We start from the raw sequence: 13,761 nt of genomic DNA, 5'->3' as shown, positions 1-13,761 counted from the left end.
AACATTGTTGTGTCAGACAGGCTCAGTAACAACATTACACCAACACTGACAAATCAATGTAGCAACATTTTTGTTTCAGACACGAATATGAATGTACACTTTGAGTAACTGGCTCATAATATTGTTGTTTCAGACAATGTTGACGCAATCAGAAGATGCATCACTGCCAGTTTTTTCTCCAATGCTGCCAAACTGCACTATACTGGTGTTTACAAGACTGTAAGAGACGAACACGTCCTTAACATACATCCCACATCCGTCCTCTTTCCAGAAGTTCCTCCTCAATGGTGAGTAGAAATGCCAAAATTTACCTCCAAATATCAGTCCTGAAACCATCCTCAGTAGAGGGTAGGAACCAGTGTTTCCAATACTTTAGTTTGCCAGATGGCCATCAGGGCCTGCTTCTGTCAGCTTTTGACATGTACAAGTCCGGGAATGAAATCTGCAGGCCCATTTTGTCAAAGTCAAACCAATAGAAACAAAATAAGACCACACTGTTTAACACTGTTTCTACAAAATCAATTAGCAACACCTATAGCACAGAGGAGTGTTATTTGTTAATAGAGTGAGTGAGGGAGTTTAGTTTTGCACAGCACTCAGCAATATTCCAGCTATATGGCAACGGTCTGTAAATTTTCAAATCTGGACCAGACAGTCCAGTGATCAACAACATGAGCATCGATCTGCGCAGTTGGGAACTGATGACATGTCAAATAAGTCAGAGTAAGAGGCGACTAATGGGATCAGGTGGTCAGGCTTGCTGACTTGGTTGATACACATCATTGGTTCCCAATTGTGCAGATCGATGCTGATGCTGTTGATCACTGGATTGTCAGGTCCAGAGTTGATTATTTACAGACTGATGCCAAATAGCTGGAATATTGCTGAGTGCGGCATAAAACTAAACTCACTCACTCAGTCACTCACTCAAAAATCTTACTTCAATGCAGAATAGAAATGCCAACATTTTCACCCAAATATCAGTCGTCCATATACAGGGACGGCAACAGGAAAAAAAAAAAATGTTTTCAGCTGAAGACTTAATATTGTGTCATCAAATGGGAAGGTTCAGGTTTCTCAACAGATTTAGATGATTCACAGAATTGATCAATTTGAAATAAAATTGGCCAAAATCTGCAATTTTAAGCAGAAAATTCATGCATAATTCAGACTCAGTGGTAGGAAGGGGAAAAAAAATTCGAAGAATGAACTTTCTGTGTGATCTAATTGGGATTAATTGGGAGTTTCAGCTGTACATGTTTGATGTCTGATACTGGTGTGTTACAGGGTGGTGTTTAATGAGGTGGTGCAGACTTCTAAGGACTTCATGCGTGACATCACAGTCATCAAACCAGAATGGTTGTGTGAACTGGCGCCACACTTCTATCAGTTCGGCACAGTAAGTCACCTAATGAGGATAGTTCACAAAAAGTATTGTGTGATGAACTTGGGTGTGGTAGTTATTTTGACTTATATTTCTGAAAATTCAGTTAGAAACAACCCATGAAGGTCCCGGGATAGAATAGGCCTTCAGCAACCCATATCTTGCCATAACAGGTGATTGTGCTTGTCGTAAGAGGTGACTAATGGGATCGGGTGGTCAGGCTCGCTGACTTGGTTGACACATGTCATCGGTTCCCAATTGCGCAGATCGATGCTCATGTTGTTGATCACTGGATTGTCTGGTCCAGACTTGATTATGTACAGACCGGCGTCATATAGCTGGAATATTGCTGAGTGCGGCATAAAACTAAACACACTAACTCACCCAGATAGAAACAAGTGAGTGAGTGAGTGAGTTTGGTTTTACGCCACTCAAAGCTATATTCCAGCCATATCACAGGGTACTCAAGAAATGGGTTTCCTACATACACTCTCTTTGCACTAGACTCCCCCATCGCTCAGAAAAGGTTTGGTGATAAGGGACCTGCCCATTCCCAGAAACCCAGCTCATTGAGTGAGCTTTTGTTTTATGCCACAATTTTCCAAAATTTGGGGACACCAGAATAAACTTAAAACATTGTATCTGTGTGGGGAATTGAACCTGGGTCTTCAGCATGATGAGCAAATGCTCTGACTACTAAGCAGTTTCATCACCCCTAAACCCAGTTCAGTAATGAACGATTGGAGTGTACTTTTATCACAGTTTGTCTATGTATCTATGTTATCTGTTTGTATACGTGTATCATATGATGCCATGGATAGTCATGTGTGTTGTTGAGTTATGTCCCTTGGATGTGCCAGGAACCTACAAGTCTGATTTGCCCTTATTGTTTAATAGGTTGTTAGCACATTACCCAAGAGTGACTTTTCACCAAACCTGTAAACATCAGAAAACTGCAGCAGGCCCCCATTTCCCCATGTTGGTCATTGGAAGCAAGTCAAGTAACCATGGTAACCACTAACCTGAAATGTATTGTGGTTAGTATGGCAGCAGTGGTTAGTGAACTAGGAATAAACATTATGAAAGAATTCTTGATTATTTATTCTTGAATCATCAATAGTGAGATAATGAGCTACGAATATTCAAATATGTTAAATTCCATGTTTTATTTTACCTTCAGGAGCGGGAGCTTGCAAGTAAGAAGCTGAAAACTGACACAGATGAGGAAGATGATTGATGAAGCCTGAGACTAGGAGACATCCCAGCCAGACATTGACCATCTCAGCTATCAAACTGGACTAAACACTCTGTCTTTTGAAGTTTTGATGGTCTGGTCAAGCTTGTGGAATGTAGACAAAGGGAAATAACTCCATTCACACTCAACTGTGAAGAGTGAGGAAAATCTTGTTTTTCCTTTCCGCATAATGTGATGCAAAAACAAGCATGCGTTTTGGGCCACATTCCAGTTATTGACTTCTTCAGTGAAAGGTGATTGCCCATGAAGATCTGTGTTTGAAGATCATGTTTGTCATAAGAGGCGACTAACGGGATCGAATGGCTCTCTGACTTGGTTGACACATGTCATCGTATCCCAACTGCCTAGATCGATGCTCATGCTGTTGATCACTGGATTGCTTGGTCCAGACTTGATTATCAACAGACTGACGCCATATAGCTAGAATATTGTTAAGTGTATCATAAAACAACAAACAAAACCAAACAAAAACATGAACTGTCATGTATCTCTTCATTACATATCTTTTAAGTCAATCTGTCACCAACTTGGAGTGGTGCAGCTGAGATTTATTGTTTTCTAATCAAACAAGAATGGGTTTACAAAAGGTGCGACTTGAAGGAACACTTATGCAGAGCAATTTCCATGGACTGGTCGTTTCTTTTGTTAGTTTTTCTCCCTAGAGTACACGGATGATATCCCAGAATTCTTGACTGGTTCGCGACTTCTGCTGCGCCACCCATATGCGCAATTGATATTTTACATATATTATTATTATGAAAACAAATGAAACACTTTGAAGTTAATCATCTCCCAGTTTTAAAGAAATGACTAGGACTGAAAAATATAAAAGTCAGTGTACATATTAAAAGTTTGTCGTACAACCATAATTAGTTTCCTGATACATTTGTATGTAATTTGAAAGTTTATTATAAGAAAAATCCACACTGTCTGCTTCTACTTACAGTGAATTTATAACGTGACTGTAACATCTAAACATTGTATAGATTGCCAACGTGAATCATATTTCACACACCCGCTATTCACGACCTAGTGCACATTTTCTGTAATACAGATTCTGCTGAATGCTATAACGAATAAATTAAAACAAAATGCAGATATTAAATTCAAAACAGACTAAAGTTATAGAAACGATGTCAGGCTATTACCTCGTTCAGGAATGTATCCATCAATGCAAGAAAGATATTCCATTCATCTACAGCTGGTATGTGATCCTGCTCTATGTCTTGTGTCTTTCAACAGTCTAATATGTGAAAAAGTGACACCTCGTTTCAGGATTTTTCACACAATAGTCTCATTGGTCACCCTAACATAGCACACCTGTCAACTAATTGCATGATGTCCACCATTAGTTAGCCAATAATGAGCAATCAATCAATCAAGTTAGTGGCGGTTAATTTTCTGAAGGACGGATGTTGTTTTTACACTCGCACTTTATGACAGGGTGTAGTCAGTATAGATTACTAAATCCACACACATAAAAACTGCCTTTTTGTCATGGCAGCTGTGAAAGTAATTAATTAATCAATCAGGGTGTTATTGGTTAATCCTTAGATCAATGTCTGTTTTTGTAACTCAGCTGATAAACCCTCTTGCATCACTTACATGCACATATTACCTAACATACAGCACATTTGCCACATCAGACTTTAATTTATAATTTTTTTCAGAAATTTTCAGATTTCTCTACCAATTCAAGTAAATTAATTATGTGTTTTTATTATCATAGATAATAAACCAGGGGAGCAGCTACCAAAATTTACATATGATTTTTGCTATGACAGCTGGGCCAGCCCTCAAAACTATCTAAATAAGTTTTGTGATCTATCAGACTTACGGAACAAATGGCTTGCCAGCTACGTGCCTGTAGACATATTTTCACATGGCATGATTAAATATCGAGGTCAAAAACACAGAAGTGGGATCAAATTGGATCAGTCACTATACTATCCAGGCATCAGAAAAAACTTCACTGTTGGGATATTTTGTAACAATCAGATAAGGAATACCAGGGATATTTTTTCATAACGGCATGTGATGGGCATCCGGCCTCCTCACTGTTTAGGGTGAAGAAATTCTGCTAATGCAAACAGGAGCCCAGTCCCCATGTCTGTCACAGTCAAGGGAGCGGGTGCTGATCAATTTGCAGCTTGGTTTCAAAATTAGACCGTTGGCGAGAAACGTTATTCGCTCCGCATAAGTGCCCCTTTAAGTCACTGATTCTCAGATCCTAAGTGTTTCGCTTCTACACTGAGCATGGTATTAAGTGAGTGAGTTGTAAGTGAGCCACTTTAGCAAAATCATTGTGGGGGACCCACATTAAGCCGCAACGCTGTGGTATGCTGTTGAAGGAAGTGGTATATGGTTGAAGGAAGTGATCTGCTGTTGACGGAAATGGTATGCAGTTGAAGGAAGTGGTATGCGGTTGAAGGAGGTGGTCTGCTGTTGACGGAAATGGTATGCAGTTGAAGGAAATGGTATGCGGTTGAAGGAGGTAGTCTGCTGTTGACGGAAATGGTATGCTTTCACAGTTTGATATTGTTAGACACCACACCTAGCAATATTCCAGCTATATTTTGCTGACCAGAAATCACCGCTGACCAGACCAGCCAAAGGAGGTTGGATAAGGGCCCTATTTTGTCCCACGGCAGTTTTGTTAAATCTTAATGAATTCCTTCAAATATTTGTAAGACAATTAATTTGGATTAAAGAGTGGAAAGACTCTACCTCAGAATAAGAATGTCATAGTCAGATTGCCTTTTTCACCAAGAAAAGAAGTGAGTGAGTGAGTTTAGTTTTACGTCACACTTAGCAATATTCCAGCTATATGGCGACGGTCTGTAAATAATCAAGTCTGGACCAGACAATCCAGTGATCAACACCATGAGCATCGATCTGCGCAATGGGGAGCCAATGACATGTGTCAACCAAGTCAGTGAGCCTGACCACCCGATCCCATTAGTCGCTTACGACAAGCCTAGTCACCTTTTATGGCAAGCATGGGTTGCTGAAGCACCAAGAGAAGAAAATCATGTAAGGTCCTAGATTTCAACATTCAAACTTCCCCCAAACCTCATAGATGAGTTTTGTGGACACATTTCAGTCTTGCCTATACAAATATGCCTGTTGTTGTAATCCCCAAAACAGTCTCATTGAAATGAATGAAATTGAGGAACGAATTCACATTCATATGAACACTGCTGATACCTATTACCATAATTTCATCTTTTTTGCTCATTTCTTTATTTATCAATATCATGTGTGCGAGAGGGCCACTATCCTATCTTCTATTGAGTGAATGTCCTGAACTATTCTGAACAGCAAAACAAACGAAAGAACAAAAAAAATGAAGTCTCATAAAGGCAAGCATTATGTTTATGTCTTCTATAAACTTGACCAAAATAAGAGTCGTTTCTTTTGCTGTTCAGTATATATCACTGTCACTCGCCATTGTATATATCACTGCCATCTGCAGGAAATAAATAACAATAAGACTCAGTCTTGTTCGTAGTTTAATACCCTTCATCATATGTCGAGAAGGCGGAGTACAACCAATACTGCTGATCAGGAAATACAACATAAGTATACAAGTTGTCTCCCCCTAGATAAAAGCCATGTTCTCGCTTGCTCCACGACACTGGGGAGTCAGCAAACCCGTGAACTGTGACCGCCGCCCAGGGAGTCTTGTTGCTGTTCTTCTCAACATGTGATCTGAAATTGTTGATTGTGAAGATGTAAATTGTTAAAACATCATCAAGTCCCTGTGGGGATTTGACTTAGGAAATGTCGCCAGCAGGTTATGCATTTAATCGTAGATAACTAAAGAGATTACGTGGCCAGGCGACTTGACTGTGTGTCATTATCAACATTCACAAAATCTGTGTATAAACTGAATTATTTCGTTTCCAAATGATCATGGGATTACACTAATGGAATTAGATGAAATACTTTAAAATTGGTTTTGTACTGATATTAAGGTGTTTAGTAGTTGGTGTCAAAATTAAAGATTTTAGCATCATTATATGTATTCATATTGCAACTAAAGTGCAATATCCTTTGGCAGTATATTGTTGTGACTAATTTTATAGCATTGTGATGTATCACATCGCTTGTTGTATGCGAAGACCCTTACGTAAGCTGCCAATTATCATTAGGTAGGTATCACGTGACATTATCTCACCTGACGGAGTCCAGTACTCTGTTGACAATATCAGGGGAGATAAATCCTGTGCCCTGGTGGTGACCTATGTCCTGTGGTGTGCAGGGGTCAGGTGGTTGGTATGTGTTCAGGAAGTCGTCTGCTGCACCGTCCCTGAGGAGGAAGGAGTGAGTTGGTTGAGTTTGATGCTGTTTGGATCCATAAAACCATCACCAAACTCTCATTGCTTATTCCATTATGGGAACTGTTACGGCATCTACATCCACAAATATGACCAAGCGATATCACTTCATATAAAGACGTCATGCGTAACGAAGAAACTACATGCTCTGTGTGCTCTTTGCATGAGAGAAATTATTTACATAACAGGTAGCCCAATCCTAACATCATACAAGAAGATGTCACATAATAATACAAATATCCTCATTCAAGGAATGATGTCACGATGATGTAGCATATGTCATCATGGATGCTACCTATTGTATATTGGGGTTAATTCTAGCTTTTCCCTTCAAAATATGGATCTAACTAACAAAGCGCTCCACGTTTCTTAGAGCCATCCTACTGTTGAGACTTACAGGTATATTCTAGGTCATAATAGACAAAGTAATCCATGCTTGTCACACAAAGTGACCATGCTCAGACATACAGGCTGAATAATCATAGATCGTCTGATCCAGACAGTTGTTAACAGATGGTAACCCTAAAGCTGGAATGTTTTTTATTTCATTGTTTTAACAACAAAGACAGAATCTAAATCATAAACTTGAATTATGTAGGGCAACAATTCATTTCAAAACTCACAGTTTCGTCCCACAAGACACCGCTCCAAGCCACTCATATGTTGCCATGTAGCTGTCGTCTGATGTCTTCACCCTGTTGTCGGACAGTTCAGGGGTCAGTCTGTTTTTCAGCAACGCTGACTTCTGCTTAACTCCAACTTGAGTGATCTCATATCCATTGTTTTCAAAATATTGCTGGATGGAACTGGGGCAGATGTTGTTATCTGGTGTCAGAATAAGACTACAGTTACAAAATTACACAACCAGGAAGAGCCAGCAGAATCCATTCATAAAATTATAAAATTATATTAAATTCATAAAATTATATGCATTAAATGTGCTTGTTGGGTAAAACTCTTAGTGACTGAGTAAGCACAATTATGAACTATAGCTGCATGAGTGAAAAAGAGAAAAATACCAGATTAAATTTTTATCCTCATAATCAAAATCTAACACCTAGAAATCATACTCTTTCTGCAACCAGCATACATCTTTTACAAGACAATCTATCCATTTCACATTTGTTGTTTCATGTCACACTTAACGATACATCACCAAAAGGATGGAAGCCTGTAAAAATCATTTGGACCAGATGATCAAGTGATCCATCATGATCAATACAGTGACTATCTACATCCTCAGGGTACAGTGAACTCCAATTCTAGCATGACATTGTGAGATACTCGATTCTGATTGGTTGATTGTTGCATGTGACCGTCTTTAAACCTGAATCAAAGAACCGCTAATTACACGTAGACCACCTTACTGGCATAAGATTTCCATCTTGGTAGCCTCTACGAGATATCTTGAGAGGAATTCGATCTAAAATCAGAATGGTTCGATGACGACCTACTGGAATCAACTGATTGAAATTCTTCAACAAGAGAACACAGGTACATCTATTACCAAACACTAGCTAACGCATTTGGCTTTAAATGACATTTTCTGCACAAATGAAAACAGAATACCTTTATCACCTAATTACCTCTCTTAGCACTAAGATTGTTGTAAGTGCCATACATTAACATTAACTTATGACTATCTTAGCGCGAAGAGAGCTCCGAAAATCTAGGCCCTGATTCATATTGTGGCCTCTAAAGACCATGCAGTTACACTACAACAACTCCTACCATCTGGTACCCATCTGACAAGGAAGTCAAACACCAGATTGAGGCGATCCTTGAGACACCACCACACACGGTTGTAGTTCTTCCTCCCCGGCATGAAGAAGTCAGCAGTCAGGTCAATATGGATGACTGGAAACAGACACACAGACTGACTCAGATCTCACTTCTAGATATTTAAATCTAAACACAAAATTTTTTGTATAAACGTTTATGATAGCTTTCCTGAGAGCTGATGGTTAGATGACTGAGAGAAATGCATTATGTATTTTAAGAAAAGTGTGGTGTGATATAGTGCCATTAGCCTCATGATTACAGAGTCTGAGTAAAGACAGCCATAAAGAATTCAAAGTCGAGCAGACAGGGTTCAGTGACAAACAATCACTATGGAAACATAACAAGAAATCCAGGAACAAGGCATTCAATCAATGGTAAACCCAGACATGAGTCAGTGAGTTTAGTTTTACACTGCCTTCAGCAATATTCCAGCAATATCACGGCCAGGGCACATTGTGCCTATATGGGGAATCGAACCAGGTCTTTGGTATGGTGAGTTAATGCCTTAACCACTAGGCTACCCCACCACTCCACCAGACATGAGGTGATTTAATGTCAAGCCCAGTTTAGGAACTAGGAAATTCAGGGAGAAACCAAAGGGTGTGGGGATGTTTAGCAGATGCCAGTATGTGAAGCAGACTGCTCTGGTATGCATAGTGACATAGGTGAGGCACCTGTTTCAGGTTCAGAAACTCATGGACTCCTCACAACATAAAAAAACATTTTGGGATAAAAGGGTAAAGCGCCTACCATATTTGTTAGGTTTCTGGTGTCTTGGTGTGAACACTGATGGCTTTCCTTCCAGGCCAAGCTGTTCATACGTGTCCTTGGTCACGTTTAACACTAGTGTCCCTGGAAACATTATTTTGTCATCACCCTGTATTTATAGAGGGTTGGCTTAAGGTGGTTTAAGCTTATTGCAGTCTATAGCATACATGTTCTTGAAGCCTGTATCACAGATTGCACATTGGGAAGAGGTACTTTGTTTATTATTAAATTATATCTTATTCATTTGTTTTGGTAGTTTGATACTGCACTTAGCAATATTCCAGCTATGTAACGGTCTTTTTTTAAAATCAGGAGTCATCTAAACATGTCACGACTAAACATGACCAAACGTACTGGGAATAAGAATGTGGGTGTGACATGCTTTTCAAGACAAATTTATTCTCGTGTTTCCTTACCAGATGGCAGCAGTGCTACACAGTCATGGACGTCAAGCTGTGTATCATGTGACAGGAAGTACATACATCCTACAACAGCAAACAATCAAACGATCTACTATTTGATTGTCATTCAACATCAAACTCTGCAATATTCCGGCTGGTCAGTAAATATTCAACTCTTGACCAGAAACTCCAGTGATTGACTGTGGTGAAATAAGTCAGCAAGTCTGACCACCTGATCTATTCAGTCGCAATATGCTGACAAGGACTGACTACCTGCAAACATTTTACTTTTAAGACATATTTCAGGGGTTCAAAAATTCCATCACCCAACACCCGGGACAAGTCAGGTTCATTTGGGCAATCAAATAATGGCATCTTGCTCATCTGTGGGCTACTTGATAATTTCCACTTATGGTTTCAAATTGTAAATAAACTTGGATCACATTTCATACCTGCCCAAACTGTAGCCATTAAAGTTTCTAATGATAATAAAGTAGAGTTATCTTTCTTTGCTATTTATCACTTTTCAATAAATAGTCCAGTAAACAATAACATCAAGCACCATGTTTTTTCTTTGATAATTACATCATCATGATTATGTCATAAAATCAGGACAAGTGGAAAATTAATGAGGACAAGTTACTTCATTAAAATCACTTGACCTGTGGCTCTTAAAACAAATTTGAACCCTTGTATTTATAAATAATGCATATGATATGACATGATAATAATTATCATTATAATCGGGATTTTGACATCAATATATATTTTCCCCTTGTTGTAAAATATTTTGATGGACAAAAGAAGTACATATATAACAGGGGTGAAAATAACCCATTGCACAAAGGTCCAGACTAGCGTTTTTTCTGTCAGGCAGTTGACTTTCCAGTGTAAACTGTGTTGCTTATTTTTAAAAATGAAAACAAGAAAACTGGACAGAATAGTGGAAAAATTATCAGGGCAAGTGATTTTACAAATCCCAGGTACTTGTCTGGAAGACAAAGTTTCTGGATCAACAGCTTCTTGATTCACTTTGACTTTGAATTAGTTTTGTTTCCTACACTGAAAATGAAAATCGAACAATCTTGTTTTCATTTGTTCAAGATACCACAGAAATGACAATTACATGTGAATGTTATCATTATCCAAACAAAATTATGAAAATATAATAATTTCAATATTTTCTGTACATGGATGTAACCTTTTTTGACAAATGCCTCAATGAATTCCTTGTCTATGAGACGAATCAGCGGCAGTCTATGAACCAGGTATGCTTCCTCATTGTCCAGCTGGCTGGAGATATTAGGGGGAATTCCTTCCCCTGGAAGGAGAACAGAAACCTGGAAGAAAATGTCACAACTTAGCCTGTGAATGAGTGAGAAAGTGAATGACTTTAGTTTTACGCAGCTTTTAGCAATATTCCAGCAATATCACAGCGGGGAAACCAGAAAAGGTTGTAGTCAAAAGGGCCAAAGGACAAAAGGGCTGTAAAGAAAAGTCAAAAGGGCCAAAGCTAAAAGTCGAATGGGCCAAACTGAACTAAAACCTGGGATGTTTGTTTTCATTGTCATTGTAAGTTTTAATTCAAACTAATTAAAACATGGGATGTTGGTTTTTGTTGTTGTTGTTTTTGTTGTTGTTGTAAGACTTTAATCCAGATCTTGTTAAAACATAACCACAGCCACATAGCAGAGGCAGGCAAACTTGTTTCAGTCCAAGTAAGAGCTCAGGTGAGTAGTACACCCTACTGATTGATTCCTAATTAGAAGTATAAAAAAATTAAAATGTTAATTGAACTTCTTTAATTGTATTTTTAGATGTTGAGTCAAATTGATTCTTATTTATATCAATCATCTCTGTTGTTATAGGTGCAGAAGACTGCAACACACAACCTGTATAAGTTTGCCAGGTCAGGGAGAGTGGCATCTCTTGTTTGCTTCTGACTGGCAGTTAGCTCAGTTATCCATGGCACAGCATGCAGTGGTTATGTTATAGGAATAAGACCCTTTTTGACTTTTTTGTCCCAGCAGATTTGACTTTCAACTCAGCCCTTTTTACTTCTTCTGACCCGTGAACGTCCCAGGGTAGAATAGGCCTTCAGGAACCCATGCTTGCCATAAAAGGCGACTATGCTTGTCGTAAGAGGCGACTAACGGGATCCGGTGGTCAGGCTTGCTGACTTGGTTGACAGGTCATCGGTTCCCAATTGTGCAGATCGATGTTGATGTTGTTGATCACTGGATTGTCTGGTCCAGACTTGATTATTTACAGACCGCTGCCATCTAGCTGGAATATTGTCAAGTGTGGTGTAAAACTAAACTGACTCACTTTTTACTTTTTCCATCAGCCCTTTTAACGTGACACTTTTCGTCCATTTTGTCCATCGGTCCACTTGACTAGTTCCCAACCAGATATGGGCTTCACACTGTGTGCCCATGTAGGAAATAGAACCCCGGTTATCAACATGACAAGAGAACACATTAATCATCAGACTACCCCACCATCCATGTGAATGACGTTTGGGCTGCACTTTTGTCTGTGTAACTATCTTTACATCAGCTTATAAATGAAAAATGTAGGATAACTACTTTACATACAGCTGGTATTCAAGCAAAGCGATCTTTATCATCCTTTTTTCCCATAGGTATTTTATTCAAAAGAGGTTCCAAATCCACATGATTAAAATTAATTAAAGGGTTCATGGCACGGGCAACTCATGTTGGGTTCTTTAGTTTTACACAGAATCTGAACAGGGGAAAGATTTCCGCCTGCTTCCCTCCTTATATCCAACTTCTAAAATTTTGCCCAGAGTTGTTCTAATATTTCATTACATTGTGCGTTAAAATTAATGGATCTGAGCTTAAATTGTGATTCATCGAGTGTAGTCTCGCTTGTAGACTCACAAGGAATTGTGCATAAATACCTACAGATGCATTAAAATAATGTTCTGAAATAAATTTCTTATGTCGACTGTTCTTGTGAAAGAAAGACGATTTTTCAAAAACGAGTTTGCCCGAAGGGCTCGCATTTGGAAAGGGCGCTGACATGTTTACATTCCGCACTGAAATCACTTCTTATACAAAAGACGAACTCACTAGAATGTCAAACAAATGCGAAATTGGCATGTGAAGTAGCATCATAATGTGCTGGGGGTTTTTAATTGTGGGTATGTTTTTAGTTCTTCTTATCGTCAAAACAGTATTTCATCATTAGTGTTTGTAGCGATAAAAATATTGCTGAGTAATTTCAGGTGCCTCAAAAATGATAGACAGGCAACCTAGTGTCTGACGGTTATCTCGCTTCTGTCAATGTTGGGTTACGTTTGAGATATGTTCAGTAGTGATACCTTCCTTTAGGGGGTTGGGGGAGTTGGGGCTGGTTGGCTGGTAGTTATTTTCGTTTTGTTTGATTTTGTCTTTTTAATCTTTTTCATCTTTGGCAATGGGAGAGAGTTTTTCGGGGATTTTTTTGGTTTTGTCTTTAGTTCTTTTTGGGGGGGTTGTTGTTGTTTTGTTGTTGTTTTCTGTTGTTGTTATTTGTTTTGTTTTTTTAGTGTGTGTGTGTGTTGGAGGGGGGGGGGGGGGCTTTTAAAATATTTACTTAGACACCTAGTTTATACAAGGTTTAGCTCACTGTTTTGATATGCGACCGATGCGAAAGTACCTAATCCTGTCATTGGTCATGACGAAACGTTCGGAATGCTCTTTCCACATATCAATCCTAGTTTTATTATTTTGAGGAACGTAAATATTTCATGGCGTAAAATGTCGAGTTTGTAGTATTTATGTATTATCTAAGACAAACTGATTAAAGATGAGTAAATGCATCATC

General features: G+C 38.8%; 2 protein-coding genes across 2 annotated transcripts in view; one reads left to right on the top strand and one right to left on the bottom strand.

Annotated features, from left to right (window-relative positions):
• LOC137259027 (probable ATP-dependent RNA helicase DHX35) overlaps positions 1–6,137 on the top strand; it is a 113,313-nt gene extending 107,176 nt beyond the window's left edge. Inside the window, exons 23-25 of the mRNA XM_067796731.1 lie at positions 134–287; positions 1,288–1,399; positions 2,565–6,137. Of these exons, the coding sequence (XP_067652832.1) occupies positions 134–287; positions 1,288–1,399; positions 2,565–2,621 (323 nt within the window). The 3' untranslated portion in view covers positions 2,622–6,137. The remainder of the gene's footprint in view (positions 1–133; positions 288–1,287; positions 1,400–2,564) is intronic.
• A 1-nt stretch (position 6,138) lies between these two features.
• On the bottom strand, positions 6,139–12,993 carry LOC137259028 (ribonuclease P protein subunit p40-like). The gene is made up of 8 exons (XM_067796732.1): positions 12,858–12,993; positions 11,132–11,270; positions 9,946–10,014; positions 9,512–9,613; positions 8,711–8,836; positions 7,603–7,804; positions 6,820–6,951; positions 6,139–6,350 (listed from the first exon to the last, which is right to left on the bottom strand). The coding sequence occupies exons 1-8, from the start codon at positions 12,975–12,977 to the stop codon at positions 6,152–6,154; spliced, it is 1,089 nt and encodes a 362-aa protein (XP_067652833.1). The 5' UTR covers positions 12,978–12,993; the 3' UTR covers positions 6,139–6,151.
• Between the last annotated feature and the right edge of the window lie 768 nt (positions 12,994–13,761).

This window comes from Haliotis asinina, chromosome 12 (genome assembly GCF_037392515.1).
Source record: "Haliotis asinina isolate JCU_RB_2024 chromosome 12, JCU_Hal_asi_v2, whole genome shotgun sequence".
Classification (NCBI taxonomy): Eukaryota; Metazoa; Mollusca; class Gastropoda; order Lepetellida; family Haliotidae; genus Haliotis; species Haliotis asinina.
The sequence above is the reverse complement of the archived record's forward strand: the minus strand, read 5'-3'. Positions and strand labels throughout refer to the sequence as shown.

What these genes read in the sequence shown, in the direction of transcription:
- LOC137259028 (XM_067796732.1), bottom strand. Translation starts at nt 12,977, where the DNA reads ATGTCAGCGCCCTTTCCAAATGCGAGCCCTTCGGGCAAACTCGTTTTT. An exon ending in CCAGAAACCTAACAAATATG is followed by an intron (nt 8,837 to 9,511) that starts GTAGGCGCTTTA and finishes GTCTGTTTCCAG; the next exon opens with TCATCCATATTGACCTGACT. An exon ending in AGAGTACTGGACTCCGTCAG is followed by an intron (nt 6,351 to 6,819) that starts GTGAGATAATGT and finishes CAACAATTTCAG; the next exon opens with ATCACATGTTGAGAAGAACA.